Source organism: Cydia pomonella, chromosome 4 (genome assembly GCF_033807575.1).
Source record: "Cydia pomonella isolate Wapato2018A chromosome 4, ilCydPomo1, whole genome shotgun sequence".
Classification (NCBI taxonomy): Eukaryota; Metazoa; Arthropoda; class Insecta; order Lepidoptera; family Tortricidae; genus Cydia; species Cydia pomonella.
In genome coordinates, this window is record NC_084706.1 from 20150293 (window position 1) to 20166385 (window position 16093).

At 37.3% G+C, this 16093-nt stretch overlaps 2 protein-coding genes across 3 annotated transcripts in view; one reads left to right on the top strand and one right to left on the bottom strand.

Moving 5' to 3' along the window:
- Nucleotides 1-1392: 1392 nt before the first annotated feature.
- LOC133517457 (V-type proton ATPase 16 kDa proteolipid subunit c) lies at nt 1393-8617 on the bottom strand. The gene is made up of 3 exons (XM_061850789.1): nt 8387-8617; nt 6519-6711; nt 1393-2278 (listed from the first exon to the last, which is right to left on the bottom strand). The coding sequence occupies exons 1-3, from the start codon at nt 8457-8459 to the stop codon at nt 2071-2073; spliced, it is 474 nt and encodes a 157-aa protein (XP_061706773.1). The 5' UTR covers nt 8460-8617; the 3' UTR covers nt 1393-2070.
- A 1669-nt stretch (nt 8618-10286) lies between these two features.
- Nucleotides 10287-16093, top strand: part of LOC133517436 (periodic tryptophan protein 2 homolog) — a 71168-nt gene continuing 65361 nt past the window's right edge. For both annotated transcript variants that reach the window (XM_061850754.1, XM_061850753.1), the window contains exons 1-6: nt 10287-10637; nt 10923-11035; nt 12412-12506; nt 12906-13034; nt 14107-14324; nt 15194-15406. In XM_061850754.1, the coding sequence (XP_061706738.1) occupies nt 10620-10637; nt 10923-11035; nt 12412-12506; nt 12906-13034; nt 14107-14324; nt 15194-15406 (786 nt within the window). In that variant the 5' untranslated portion in view covers nt 10287-10619. The remainder of the gene's footprint in view (nt 10638-10922; nt 11036-12411; nt 12507-12905; nt 13035-14106; nt 14325-15193; nt 15407-16093) is intronic.

The window sequence follows — 16093 nt, forward strand, 5'->3', positions numbered from 1 at the left end:
CCATAGTTTCGTCATGTCGGCCCGTCTGTCACAGCCATTTTACCTGGCAACTATATTTTAACAAAATTTAGAACGTAGGTGTATTGAGAGCCGCTACTTCAGTTTAGATTAGAACAAGGGCAGGTCATGAATGGACGCGGCAGGGGTGTATTTATCCTAGGGCCAAGGGGGCCATGGCCCAGGGCGACAGACCCCGAAAAAAATGCATTTGTGCTTATTATATGGGGCGGCACAATAACCCAGGGCGCCAAATATTAAAATACACGCCCTTGGAATGCGGATATGTCGTTTTAATTTTAACGTAGCGTCAAAACTACTAAACTGATTTTGGTTAGGGGAGAGATTTAGACAAACAAGACAGCGTTTGAAAAAGACTACGCCTAAGTTTTTCATACATGTACGTTTTGTAAACCGGTATATAAAAATGAATAATTCCGATAACATCACTACTGCCCCTTTTATCAGAAGTAGGTCAGCTTTTCAACCATTAGCGACTCTTTGTATTGATTATTTAATGTCATGCTCTCTGAAAAACTTTTTGCTATTTGTAGGGCGTGTAACGTATAGATAGACCGTGTATGATACCAGAGGGCCTACCGCGAACCACTTCGTTGGTTCGTTTCGTTTATTTCTCTATTTCTATCTTTTCTTCGATTATGCTAGAGCGAGAAAATTGGTCAGATAACAAAATTAAATTTTCGCGGTGAGCCCTCAAATGTCATAAGGCGGGTCCTCGGCCGAGGCACGCCTACACTGGCCGTTTTGTGTGCGCGAGGAAATTGCCGCGCGCGTATACTCGCTCGATCTGGACCCGTCTATTTTTCTATATTTATTCTCATGAATAAGTGACTTGTTCTTCGTCGCGTTCTCGCGCATCGATAAGTTTCAACAGGGAACAGACGACGATCTATTTATCTAGGCGTCCAATTTACGAATTAATTAAAACGTACTTTGTGACTCACGATATAAATAATAAGTGACCATGTGAACAAACCAAAAACCGGATTTAACAGAAACACTCCATTCATAATTTACAGTAGTTGTTTTCAAAATATTTTATTAACACAATTCATTCAATAACACCAAAGATTATAACATTCTCTAACATGAACCTAAAACAAAATACAATTTCACCTAATCGTATTTACTTACCAATTTATATCATTCAAACATCATTTTGACTATGAGGTATACAGAATAAATATTATATTTGAATTATATTATTTCACATAAATTAGTCGTCAGAAGTGTATAATATTTTGCTATTTTTGATTATACGAGCGGCTAGTGTCAGATTAGCTTATATACCCTTCCTTACTCATTCGTTCGCGTAATAGAAGATCGAAAAGGAAAATAAAACAAGTAAAACAATTAAGTAGAAACAAAATAATATGGAATGTACAAATCATGTTTATTTACTGATTCCTGGCGTTACAATATTTGTGACTCGCTTTTGAATTGTCAGTGATCACTCGAGGGTTAACAATGATAAGCCCAACATTATAATATAAGGATACAAACACCCAGTATAACACTGAAAGCTAAGCAAGTAGTTTCCGAGCCAGGTTTAACCTTAACATTCTCAGCAGACGCGGTACACAGTACCTCGGGGGTTTCAACGGTTTATAAATTATTTTTAAGATAACTTGTTTCGACTTAAATTTCTATTCTAACTGTACATTAGTTTCGCCTTAACGCTAACATAATCTAAACTCGATATCGTCAGTGGAACCGTGATATCCCTAGGATGGTAGGACCGTTCGCGATGGAAGGAACGCGCAAATAATAGTTGATATGTCGAGTGGTGGAACGAAATTCTCCTGTCACCAATATATGTCATTTGAATCGAGCCGGCAAAGAAAAAATTATATTGTCGTCGCGCGGTAGCGGGGCTCCATGATTAACATTTAGATAGTTTCAAAAAATATGATTAGAAAATACTGAACGGTCCGCGGCTCTAGGCGGCGCGGCCGCAGCATCCGAGCCGCGCCGCCGGAGCTATGCGGCCGGCGGTGCCCCGCGGCTCTACGCGGAGGGCCGCGCAGCACGGCGACGGGAGACGTGTGCAGTTTACTGTTTCGTGTACAGGTAGATGGCCACGATGAGACCGTATAGACCCAACACTTCGGCGAAAATGAGGATGAGGATCATGCCGACGAATAATCTGGGCTGTTGCGCCGTACCGCGGACGCCAGCGTCGCCGACGATGCCGATGGCGAAGCCGGCCGCCAGACCCGAGAAGCCGACGGCCAGTCCGGCACCGAGGTGGATGAAACCTCTGCAAACAACAAAATATAAACTTATTCAATCTGTCCTATATTTTTTCCTCTATGTTGACATAATATAATAAAAATTAAGTTTTCATATGACTCGTTACATTAGGCGGTGGAGCGAATGGCGAGAATTGTTCATCACAGGCGAGTTTTCTCTTTGTGAAAGTACTTATGATCGACAATACCTATGTAAAATTTAACTGTCCAAGTTTAAGATTGAACCCGTTTACACAGAGACAGATGGACGGGCAGCGTAAGCTTAGTATAAAGTTCCGATTGTCACCTTTCAGGTCCCTGTGTTACGAAGAAGTATGTGTTGTGTGTAATATGTGCTAACTACTGGAAAGTTTTCGTTAGTCATAAATTACTTCGAACACAACAGATTATACGTGTTAGTTCGTGTCATCCACGATGAAGCGCAGATTTGTCAAGTCTAACCTCTAATAACATTACAATACGAGTCTATGCCCGCGTCTTCGTGATGGACGCGTTCTTTTAGTAAAATCAAAAAATATTCCGGAATCTTAAAAACATATGAAGTTACACACATTTACGAAAATATCTGGTAATATAATGCAGAATATACTTGTTTGCGTAGCTGTGTAAATTAAAAAGTGCTCTACATTATTACTCAAAATAAGCAATTTTCCATTGTTTTATTAAAATTAAATATATTCATAAATAAAATTTAAATCAAGCGTACATATATCACTAAAGATATTTATTATCTCTCATGGATTGATGGCTTATCAGGGTAGCTAGCGTCAAGTGCCTGATATAAAGAAAACTTGTATAAAATGTCTGATGAATTAAAATTCATACCCAGCCAATAAAGAAGATGGTACCACTACTAATACTTTTTCAGTGTATACATGTATATAGATGTAGACAGCTATATACCTATACTGCTAGCTGCTAGTTAAGGATCTAACCTACGAGGGGGTTTGAGAACTAACTTCTTTCACCTGCATACAGACGGCGTTGGCGTCAACTCTGTATGTATTTAGTTTATTAACTAAAAATATTTTCTGTGGCGTCATGTCATTTTTGGCGAGAATTTGACAGTAGTTCAAACAAAAGTGAAATGGAGAAAAAATTAAGGCAAAACTGCGACACAAATCCATGAAAGTATTTTACCTACGTTGAGTGGTTCGTATCCTTTGTACGCCACAGTTCGACTTTGGGTAAATGAGTTTAAGCGAGGCAGGACAAGCATTGAAGATGCACCTCGCGTTGGAGCCCCGAAAAAGGCAGTTTTACCCGAAGTCATCGATAAAATAAAAACCATGATTTAGATTTAGCCGACCGAAGATTGAAAATACACGAATTAGCTAAAGCCACAAACATCTTTTCTGAGCACCCTGCACTTTATTTTACACGAGTTGCACATGAAAAAGGTTTGTGTAAGGTCGGTGCCGCGATTACTGACTCCAGAACAAATGCGTATTCGCAGTCGAATATCTGATTAAAGTTTGCAGGTGTTTAAAAAAACCAACAGATTTTATTCGCCCTTTTGTCACTATGGATGAAACAGGTTTCATCTCTACATCCCGGAGACGAAACAACAGTCGAAACAATGGGTTGGTCATTGTGAGCCAGCTCCAAAGAAAGCCAAATGCACTCCGTCTGCTGGAAAGGCGATGGCGACTGTGTTTTGGAGCGCAAAGGGAATACTTTAAATTGACTACCTTGCCAAGGGGAAAACTATAACTGGAACACACTATGCATCACTTCTGGATCAGTTACAGGCGGCAATAGCTGAAAAACGTCCAGGTTTGGCAAAAAAGAAAGTGATATTCCACCATGACAACGCTCCAGTGCATTCAAATCGTGTCGCTGCACAAAAACTGCCGGAGTTACGATTTGAACTTGTTCCACACCCTGCTTATTCAGCAGATTTGGCTCCATCGGACTATCACCTCCTCCCAAAACTCGAAACATTTCTCTCAGAGCAAAAATTTAAGTCCAATGAGGAGGGTATACGGGAGGTCGATGCGTTCGAAGCCCTTGAAGAGACGCACTTCCGTGAGGCATAATAGAGAAGTTGCAGATTCGTTGAGACAAGTGCGTAGAACTTCGGGGGGATTATGTAGAGAAATAAAATAAATACATTTGCTATATTACATTTTTTTCATATCAAACCATAATGTTACTTCTCAAACAACCCTCATATATATTTTACACTCCTTGTATAACAGTAAAACAAGGCTTCGGTTATTATTAAGGCTTATAAAAATGAAATTGGTTTTCTTGTAATGATCAAAACTCTTAGTGCCCCTTATTTTTTTTTGTAGTATATTTTTGACATGTATAAAGTAGCCTAAAGGTATAAGGTTTAAGCTTTAAAGATCTCAAATTTAATTAAATTGGTTCAGTAGTTGAGAAGTGAAAAGGCAACAAAAAAAGTGGCTGTGACATAATCGGACAGACAGACGGACATGACGAATCTATAAGGGTTTCGTTTTTTGCCATTTGGCTACGGAACCCTAAAAAGTGTATTTACGCTGTTATGCATTTTAGGTTTTTTTCTGGATAATGGCAAAAGACAATTAGTTAAATATAATTACTAGTTATAGTAATTACAAATCAAAAATTTACTTTAGTTATCATATTTGTAAGAATTTTGAACTGAATTGTTTAGATTTTATCATGGAAGCTTACCTACAGACTAGATAATGGCAATTTACTGGTAATAAGCATAAAAAGTAACCTTGTATTATGTCAGCCATTATAGTTTGTCATGACCAAGGTCCGAGGATGTGAATGCCACATCAGACTCACTGAGGCATAGAGTTTAGAGGGCACTTCACATTTCCTTTTTACAGAACAGGTAATACAGGTTATATTGTATAAGCCAGGGGTTCCCAAACTACGCAGCGGCGCCCTGGTGCGCCGTAGGCAGTAAAGAGGGGTGCCGTGATGCAATCCTGCTCACCATGTATCAATCTATTTGGAATAGCCTGACTAGGTTAGGGCGGGCGCCAAGATCAAATAAAATTGTATTTGATGGTCAAAACTTGTAAGTGCCCCGTAAATGGTGTATTCCCATCCCGCCCACGTGCCCACCGCCATACAAGAGGCGGGCGGGTCAGATGGGAATGATTTGTATGTAGCGCCTATTCCCATCTGTGCCTGGGCGGGGACAGATGGGAATACACTCCGTAAATGATTGGGAACCCTTGGTATAAACGAAAAACAAAAGACAAGGTTAGAGATGGATTGCGGGTATTTACCCAATTTAACCACCCAGATAAATACCAATCTACCCGGTATTTATCCGTATCTACCCACATGGATGGATAGATTAATTTCTTAGTAATTATAGCATGTCATAGTTTAATGAAACCTACAGTTGTGATGAGGAATTTTTCATATAATTTTCATAAATAATAAAAAAATGGCATTATAAGACTTTAATTTATTTATTTGTACTGTGTACTTGTACTATGGGTACTAGGTGATGAGAAACACCTACTTATATAGATAAATACATACTTATATACCTACATAGAAAACACCCATGACTCAGGAACAAATAACTGTTTTCATCATACAAATAAATGCCCTTACCGGGATTCAACGCCAGAACCATCGGCTTCGTAGGCAGGGTAACTACCCACTAGGCCAGACTAGTTGTCGTAAGCTTGTTAAGGGATTTTAGTTCAAAAAACTGATACTGTAGATATTTTTTAAAGAAATTTTGGCAACAACAAAAAATATGGCTTTGAAGTATCACATTTACCATCAGTCTTGTGACAATCCGTTGTTTAAGTCCTTTAATGTTATCGGAATAGACTTATTAACTGTAGGTGCTTGAAACAACAGATATGAATATTATGATTTTTAAAGCCTTCTCAGTTACTAGGTTTGTCAGTTCTCTCAGTTCTATTCAACTAAGAGAATATTTCATGGGTACCCATGTATCATATGTATTTCCTTTGTTTACTTCAAATTGCAACACTAAAAGTCCTCTCTCCATACAATTATTATATTATCAATGAGTGTAGTCAGTTATAATAATTTGTAATGAAAGAAAATGGACAAATTGAAGTCTTCTTACTCAAAAAGATTATTTGAATGATTTAGCTATTATTCACTAAAAATCGAATTGTAGAATAATTGGATGATTATTTTATTAGGCATCTTATTTTAAACCAGCTAATGCCAGCTTTGGTCAGTAATCCTGTATGTGAATGTTACATAAGTGAACTCTCTATAGTAAACCAAATGAAAAACAGTTCTTACTTGTAGAGGGTGTAACCCATTGAGGGTGACTCCAGGGAACCAGCAATGAGCACAGCCACCACCAACCCGTAGATGGCAATGATACCCGCCATGACAACGGGAATGATGGACTTCATGATGAGCTCTGGCCTCATCACCGACATGGCAGCAATACCAGTTCCCGACTTGGCTGTGCCATAGGCAGCTCCCAGCGCTGGAATTAGACAAACACGAACTTGAGATTTTTATTTTCCCTTGAATTAGGCTAGTACATACAGCAACCCCTATTCATTGGTGGACCTTATGCCATTTGTAATAAGGTCCACCAATGGACAGTTAAGTGTGGGTGATGGTACTGATGGAAACTGTCACATGTTAGTTAAATACGGATTTATGGTTCCAGATTCTACTTATAACTCATACTATAACTTAAAGTTAACTGTGGTTCCTTGGTGGAGAAATAAGACTGATTCATTTAAAAGACATCCATACATCTCACACAATAAATATTAAGTGAATAGTCGAGTATAAAATAGATAATGTGAAACTGATATAGTTATTGACTTCACTTAAATTGATAAGGTTCCGTAGTGCCTACCTTTTTATTTGACATCACATAATTATTGTTAATTGGACTATATATAAGTTATAACATGATAATAATATGATAAACCAGCCACATACATATGAAACCAGTTTTATAGAAATAATCCTCATTGTATGCTGGTATTAAACTTGAGACAAAACTATTTAACTTAACCAATATTAGTAATAGTGAATGACATAAGAATGGGTTACCATTGATCTGAATATATGCATTATATATCTAGCTTTAACCATGTGTAGGTAATAAATGAAATTGAGACACAACAAAAAACCATAAATTGAATGTAAGCTAAGGTTCTGATTGGTTATGTTTTATGTGGTTTTATTCACAATGACTCAGTTTTCATTAAAAGGATGAAATGATTTCTAGTCACAAGGCATTGGTTATAATTAAGCTATCATCCTTGACAGCCTCATCACAGGATTAATCATGTGATGTTAAACCATAAACTATATTCAATCTATGGGTAATCTAAAAGCAATTATTATAAAGCTCATATGCTAGATAATATAATGATGTTCTAAGTGCATTTAAGTTCATAGTTAACTTCATAAATATATGACTTGTCACATGATGTCCTTAAGTTAGGTCATGTGACATGAATGGTCACATTTTAAGTCATGGGGTTTCCTTAAATCTTAATCACTTAACCTAACTAAATATTGTAAGGTGTAACCATACTGTAAGGTCATTGAAATACATTTTGTCCGTAAAAAAGTCTATTTCGTTTGTATTAAGTCATGTGCCTGCCGATAATCAAGTCTTATTTCTAAGAAACAAAGATTGCGTGACAAATTAATACTTATTATGCAGGCAGAAGTAATCCAATAGTAGTTGGGATGGTTGAAAGGAGGCTTTCCAGTTCTTGTAAGATTTTGGTTACAGATTTGGTTAAGATACAGCTACCAACATGGCAAAACTTAATTGTCAATCACATGACTATGCTTATGATTCATATGAATTTATAAGTTGCAATGATACAATTAACTATTTCAGGAATACGCCCCTCGATCGTTCCAGACATGAAACCCAGGCTGCGACACTCATCACGCGTATTTTCGAATGTCTGTCTGTCGTATGGCACAAGGTGCGGCTATTCCTATAATTAGGACGCCTAAAATAACATCACTTCATATTTTTTATACTTATAATCGGTATCTAGGGCGGGTAACTAATAATGAGTCTTGTAAAGCATTCAATGATATCATCGTGAGAAAGTAACACTTTTTCGACAGATCGATAAAAACGAATCTAGACAGCCATTCTAAAACGAATCTCTTACCGCTAAAGATGATAGCGGACGCCGCCCCCATAACTCCAAAGAAGGGTCCATAGATGGGACTTTCAGCCGACATTTTGGATTAGTGTGGGAGTATTTACAGGTCCCAAAAACTGTGATGACTATCTGCACACACTCACTCCACGGAACTACTTTAGCACAGACAAATATGGCCCAAGCCTTACAGACTCGATAGAATGGGTCATATGACGATTGATGTTCAAGGCAGTGTTCGATATGCCCCTAGTTCTGATTGGCTTTCATACGTCATTTCCGAAATGCGCGACCAATCCTGAGCTCAAGATTTCGCAGCGTTATGACGTACATCATCGATGTGGATCGCTGGCCAGCAATATCCGTCTGCGCATGTACACTTTAACAAAATCCCTTCTTTTTTTGTTCTTAACTCTTCAATGGACTCATAATTTCTGGCTCCAACCAACAAACAATAGTTAAGTAATATATTAAATAGCAAATACGACGCAAATAAAAATTATATAAATGTTTAAAAATTAATTAGGCAATGTACTGAACATTTTAGTGTTACCATGCCGGAATTGACTATTACTTTGGTAGTTATTGCATCCTTCAAGTAGACTTCTATTATCGTCAGTATTATCTGCTCTTATCGTTTCTTCTATATAGTCTGGAAAACTAAATTTTTCAGCAAATAAGAACATGGACCCGGGTATGCTCTTAAACTACGTTCAAGAGAGAGGTATGGGCACTGTGAATGACATATAGCTTTACATATACATAACTGCATATGCATAACACACAAATCGAGATGACATTCACAGTGCCCATACCTCTCTTTTGGATGTAGTATAAGGACATATACGGTAACTTTTTTTCCTTCCGTATTTCAGGCACCATACAATAGTTTGCCTCTATGCCGTCAGGTCATGATATAATATAAATATTATCTAACGACGTACGTATAATGAACAAATATAGTCTGACAAACCTGATTTGTCAGTAAATAAAAAGAAAAAAATCTATACTCCTCTCTTTCTTGGGAGCTAGCACTAGGGTAAAGACAAAAGCAGTATGTTTCTCTGTATCTATGTTGGAAATGAGACTAACCCTGGCCAAACTATACTCTGGCACACCCACGTTGTTAGTAGAAAAAGGCGGCCAGTTTGAAAAATGTAGGCGCAACGGATTATTATTATTAGTTAATTATTTCCCATAACAAGGATTCATAATACATGGTTAGTAACATAATAGCTCATTATCTTATTATCTACGTTAGTATTCTTATATATAAGGTTTTTACATTGCTATGACTACGTACACAAATAAATACTCCATTGCAATAGTGCGCACATTACGCGACTACTTGAGCATTGTTAGAGATGTGCACACTGCAGCAATGTCGTATAAAAGGACAATCAATCCAGGATATCATGGCCAGGATGCTGTTGCGACTATCCCGCACCCGCCGCACCAGGGACGCGCATTTTTTTCTAATCTTTGCATAAAAGCAGTCAACTCTCGCTTCCGTAAATATCCCTGATGCACTGCAGAAGCGGGGCAGCCGCATCAACACCCTGAACGCATTATTATATTGTACGCGTAGGGCGATGTAAGTTTTTCAAATGTAGTTTACTCACAGGCTGCTCGTGTAAAAAGATGAGCAATAAGCTTTAAAAAGCGTTTTTTTAACTTCATTGGAACAGCGAGCAAACATGCGGGCCAACATATTGGCTCTCACCGACAACGCCCTACGCTCCCTATCAAGATCACTATCGTCTTTAAGACTTGGAGTAAGTAAAAAAAAAAAAACCGAAATTCCGTGGCCGGGATTCGAACCCAGAACCACTAGCTAGAACTGGATCTCTACCTACCAAAACCCGCCAGGCTAAACCGGTTGTCAATTTTATTACTGAGACCCAAAGAGAGCGCTACTAGTATAAACGAACTTATGAAAGGGACATTTTTTTGTATGGAGTTATCGTTCTTCTCCTAGTGAGTATTATATATTCTTTGGTTTGAAATGAGACGGTCCTGGACTAAATTATTTTGTTTCTGTTTATGAGGATGACTGTTAATATTAGTAGTTTCTGCAATTTTTAGTTGGCTACACTAACACGTGCGTTTGACGTCTGTCAAAATTGACAAATAACAGCTTCAAAAACATTGAATTGAACATGCTGCTTCTGCCGCATTTATGCAAAAGTTATGATTTGATGCTTATTTAAAAATAATACACAGAAGAGATATAAAAAACAAAATGAAATTCAATTACAAGGTTGGTAAACTCTAATATATCTCTTAAATAACTTGCTGTTCTTACTGCTGCTGTTTTTACTAACTGAATGTTAAAGTAGACTTGCGTCCTGTATACTTATTTATGTTTTGATAATTTTAATAACCCAAATTTATATGTAATAACCCAATTATATATTTCTAAATTAATTTTACGTCATTATCTTGGTATATTTTTTTATGACTCTCAAACTTGTAACTACAAAAGTGCACGTTTGTAATGAGTAAACAAGAACAAGACATAACCTACATGTTTTTAACGTTCTAGTTTCAAAACCTTCTGGGCACGGTGTACCGCCGCGGTGACATCCTGTTCATGAACAATGGCAACTGCGTAGTCAGCCCAGTGGGAAACAAAATATCCATATACAACCTTATACAGTAAGTATATAGACTGATAGATAGGAAGACAACAGTGTGTGCATGCAATAGCGTTTTACAGTTTGCAGTGGATAGAGTTAGGTCAGTTATGTTATTATTATATTATATTGTTTAATACACTATATAGCAGCTGAAAGCTAATGCATATATATATCACTGCACTTGTTTTTTAATATGATTAATGTTAATTTTGATGATTTTAAATGTTTGTATAGTCTGTTTTTAAATTGTTCACTGAAGGAGCATTTATCACTGCTTCTGGTAGTGTATTCCACTCGTGCATGATGGGGTTTGATAGAAAGTGCTACCTAGGATTGCCTGTGCTAGGAACATGAGTTAATCTTTATGCTGTAGCCTCTTAGATGCTGATTTTTGGTCATAATAATTAGTTATGTCACAACCCATTTTATTTATATATTTTGTCCATTCAATGACTTGCTACATTTTTTGGGATAGGGGTTGGTGAAACACAGAAAGCAAACCGTTATTTCTCTATTCGTATATTCTCGATTGGGGTGCCTCGGTGGAATGCTATGTCGCGATTGGTTGATGAGTTCGCATCACGCGCGCAATTGGTCGCAACTAGTTGTGTTGGACTGCCCGCTTGGCTTGCATTTGTGCAAAGTGGTGTCACTGACACAAAGTAATATTCAATGTGTTTGTCCATGTATAGTCGAGCTGTTAACCAGATATAGTATGATGAATTTTATCGACAAATCACCCCCATACCTATGTTTTTTTCTCAACCATTCATTACAGAAGGTCTTGTTTGGAATTGTGTAACTTGTAAAGTGTTTTAACTAGGGCTATCATTTTGATTTCAACTTTTAGCTGATATCCTGTACTACCATTTAACAATTAAAAAAGTACAGGTCAACAACCTCGTTTTCGAAAAAAAAGATGAAATGTAAAAAAAAAGTGAATTTTTGAAGACTATTTTTATCTTTCTTATCAATTCTCGAGTAATTTTGGAAAATTTTCTGTAACATTTATGCTTGAAATTAATGCCCTAATTCATAAGCTATCGAATGATTTTTATTTTTTTAATGTGCGATATCTGTATAATGGTACATTAACAAAGTGCAGATGTTTGGCACCATAAAACTTTGAAGGGGTGTAGTTTTAAAATGGTTGAGAAAAAACATGGGGGATGATTTGTCGATAAAATTCATCGTATTTAGATTCAGATTCAGATTATTTTATATATCTAAGTACATGTACATGCAAATACAGTTCTTATATGTGATTAACGGCTCGACTATACATGGACAAACACATTGTATAAGTCAATGACTTGTTTACTCTAGAAAAGTGTTAGAGTGGACCAATCCTTTCCATTATCTTATGCCTACAGAAATAAAAGTTCTTTTTTACAGAAACAAAAGTGTGACCTTGCCTCTGGAAAGTCACTACAACTACACAGCTTTAGATGTCTCTCCCAATGGTTCTATATTGTTGGCAGTTAATGAACGTAAGTTATCAATAAGGTTCCTTCCTAAATATATCTTCTTGAAGATGAAACCTTGTCCAATGCTATCTCATTCAACACACTTTAGCATCACACATTGTATATCGACCATAGTCTCTGGAGTGCAGAGGCGACGCTAGGCGTGGGCGACGTAGGCGACTGCCTACGGCCTCGCGGTCCAAGGGGCCTCACTTCTCAAATCGTATAACTCGGACGCTACGTAAAAAATCATTCGTTATTTCTTGCGCCACCAGGGGGCCTCTTACCTAGACCAAATTTTGGTCTTGCCCTGCCACAGTAGAGTGTCACAAATAAATAAACATACATACGTACGTACATACATACCTTTACGCGCAATCAGGTATAAATAGTTCATAGCTATATTTTTTTTATGAATTTCAGATGGAGAAGCGCAAATGATAAGTCTTCAAACATGCAATGTGGTGCACAGATACAAGTTTAAGCAAGAAGTTGTTGCTGTTCGGTTTAGCCCGGATGGGAAATACTTTGCCGCCTGTTGCGCTGAAACTGGTATGGTTTTTTATATTGCATCATAATATAGAACACAGGTATTGGCATCAGAGTTTAGCTAACGCACATAGCGACGTGTTTACGCGTGACACGGGCACACACACATTCACATCTCGAGGTACGGTGAATGGCCCAAACACAATAAGTGAGTATGTGTGCGTGCGAAATCGTTTTCTCTTGAAATCATTGCTTTCAAGCAGCTACACTCTTTCCCCCTGCCTCCTCTTGGCGACGCCCTTGACAGCTTTGCTCAAGTCATATATATATGTTTATATATATTTGATTAAAATCTTGTAACTTAAATTTGAACCAATTCAGTGTCTGATTGAATTGAAATTTACCTTATTTCCTTAATGCCGATGGTAATTGCAAAATGCAGCTGGAAGGTAGCCAAAGGAACTCCTGAATAGAAGAACAAAAGCATTTGAAAGTTCCCGACGAGTCCTAGATAGACATCCAAAGGAAAACAAGTTTATTCAGCAATAAAACTGTGTATCAAAAAAATATTTTGTCAGTTAAATACTTTTAGTTTAGTATACACGGTATTTTTTTAAACTCCGTTAACTTCGTGTATTTAAGGAAACTGATTTTTTTTTTTTTACTTTTTTCGTAGAAATTAATTAATAGCGTTGTTGTAACGCGGACATTATTATTTAAATCCACCAAACAATTGAAAACTGTAACATATCAATGACATTTCCAATATCGATTGCATTTAGTAGCAAATGTATAAACTCATACTAAACAGTAAACACTAATCATTAACCCCCTTATTCATAAACGTGTACTAAAGATACGATGCCGCTGATCATCGTTTGTCTCTTTCATGATGGAAAGGGACAAACGATGGTCAGCGGCATCGTAACTTTAGTACACGTTTATGAATAAGGGGGTAAGTAAACAGGCCCTAAATCAAGTGTACACGCTCGTAGGGGCCTTATCAGATAAAAATAAATCATCAATTATCTCCAGAATGGAGTACTTTAATTCAAGCTTCGAATGCACCCTTGAAATTACCGGACTTAAAACACCGTGTATGACATCCATTTCAGTTCAAGTAACTATATTCCAGTGTTCATCATGACGGCTCCCTGCCACTTCACCGGCGAGTTCCGCTCGTTCGTGATGAAGCGTGTGTTCCGTAAGGCCCGCGACGACGTGACGTGCCTGGACTGGTCGGCCTGCTCCCGCCTCCTGGCCGTCGGCTCTAAAGACACTTCTACTAAGATATACACAGTTGATTACTTGGACAATCTCAATATGTACTCGTTAGGCGGGCATACGGATATGGTGAGTTCTTTGTTTTCAAGTGGTTTAAAGAGCACTTTAATAAGCACCTGCTAGAACTGGCTTAGAATCTAAGCCAGTTCTTGTAAATGATAATAAAACAATACATATACAGAGTGGACAAATAAGAATGATACACTTTGTTTTTAAATTTTAATTACAAGAAGTGGAAATTTTATTAAATATTTTTTTCATAAATATATTATTCAGGGTTGGCAATTGTATACGGAAGATAATTTCTGCCAAATGTCTACCACTAGCAGCAAGCAATTTTATCTCAAATGTTTCTGTTGTTTAAAACATGTTGTTTGCTCGATTAATTTTGAAAAAAAGTGACAGTGATTGGCATCCAAATTCCCCAAATGTTGCAGCTCTTGACTTATTTCTGTGGGGCTATCTAAAATTACGTGTCTATGCTAACGAGCTGATGAAATTTAAAAAGTTAAAACAGACTATTCGACACAAATGTACTAAGATAATGCCAAAAATGTGCGAATAGATGCTGAACATTGGGATGATAAGGGCTTACATTTGCCTGCTGTTAGAGGTGGACATATGTCAGACATTATGTTTCGCATGAATTTGCGAACCCTGAAGAATATATTTTTAAAACAATACTTAATAATTTTTGAACTTAATACAGTTGAATAGCGCCTAAAGGGGCCCACTGATTAACAGTCTGCCGGACGGTATCGGCCCGTCAGTTAGAACAAAAAATGTAGTTCCGAACAGTCCGGCGGACTGTTAATCAGTGGGCGCATTAGTGCAAAGAAAAGTTTCGCGAATGTAACTTATGATCGACAAAGCATCTTCTGAAAATATCATAGGTATTGGTCTTTCTGAGAACATCGATGAAAGTCTCTTATTTTCAGATAGTAGGCGTGTTCTTCGAAAAGAAAAGCCTTGATCTAATAACAGTGAGCCGTAACGGCCAAGTCTGCCTCTGGGAGGCGAACATAGATATGGACGATCTCATCACTTCTGAGGTACAAATCTCTCATAAAAAGAGACGGAAAATGGAGGAAAGTGATGGAGAAGATGACGTAGATAATAAGAAGATTGTGGAGAAAGACGATAAGGATCAGGTAAGGCGTTTTGAGCCCTATTGAGTAGTTGATAAAGTTGTTATAAGAATGCAATAGACTCGACCTGAGAATAATTAGAATAGGGTTGTTTCCATCTACAAATCTTAGGGCAGAATTGTATCCCAATAAATTATTTTGGATTATAAGAACATGTTAAACTACTTTTAGGGGACCTGTAATGACCATATTTTTGTAAATATTGAATTTAAAATATCTTTTGGCACACGTCACGTGACCAAACTCGAAACGTCATTGAAGATTCTGATGACGTCACAACTCTCGGATTGAAACTGTTGACAGTTAGGCGATAAACAAAAAATGACAAATGTCAGTTGAAAGTTCGTATCTTCTACGTGTGTATGTAGTTATGTGTCAAACCGTAAACTGTGACGTCACACAATTTTCAAAGAGCGTTTTGGGCGCGAAAGCATCTGTCAAAATATATTTTGTTAATTTAACATATTTAAAGCCGTTTTTAGTATAAAAGTTGAATTTTAGGGCAACTTTTAGTTAATATAGAACGTAATACGAGCGTTTCAAAAAATTGGAAACAACCCTATTATCCTGGTGATATTGTTGGGAGTTAGAATCAGACCAAGATAGATTAGCAGCGATTTTGACAGCACAGATAGTGCAAGTGTTATTTTATACGTCAAACTTCTACGAGATTATGACGTTTACTTATCA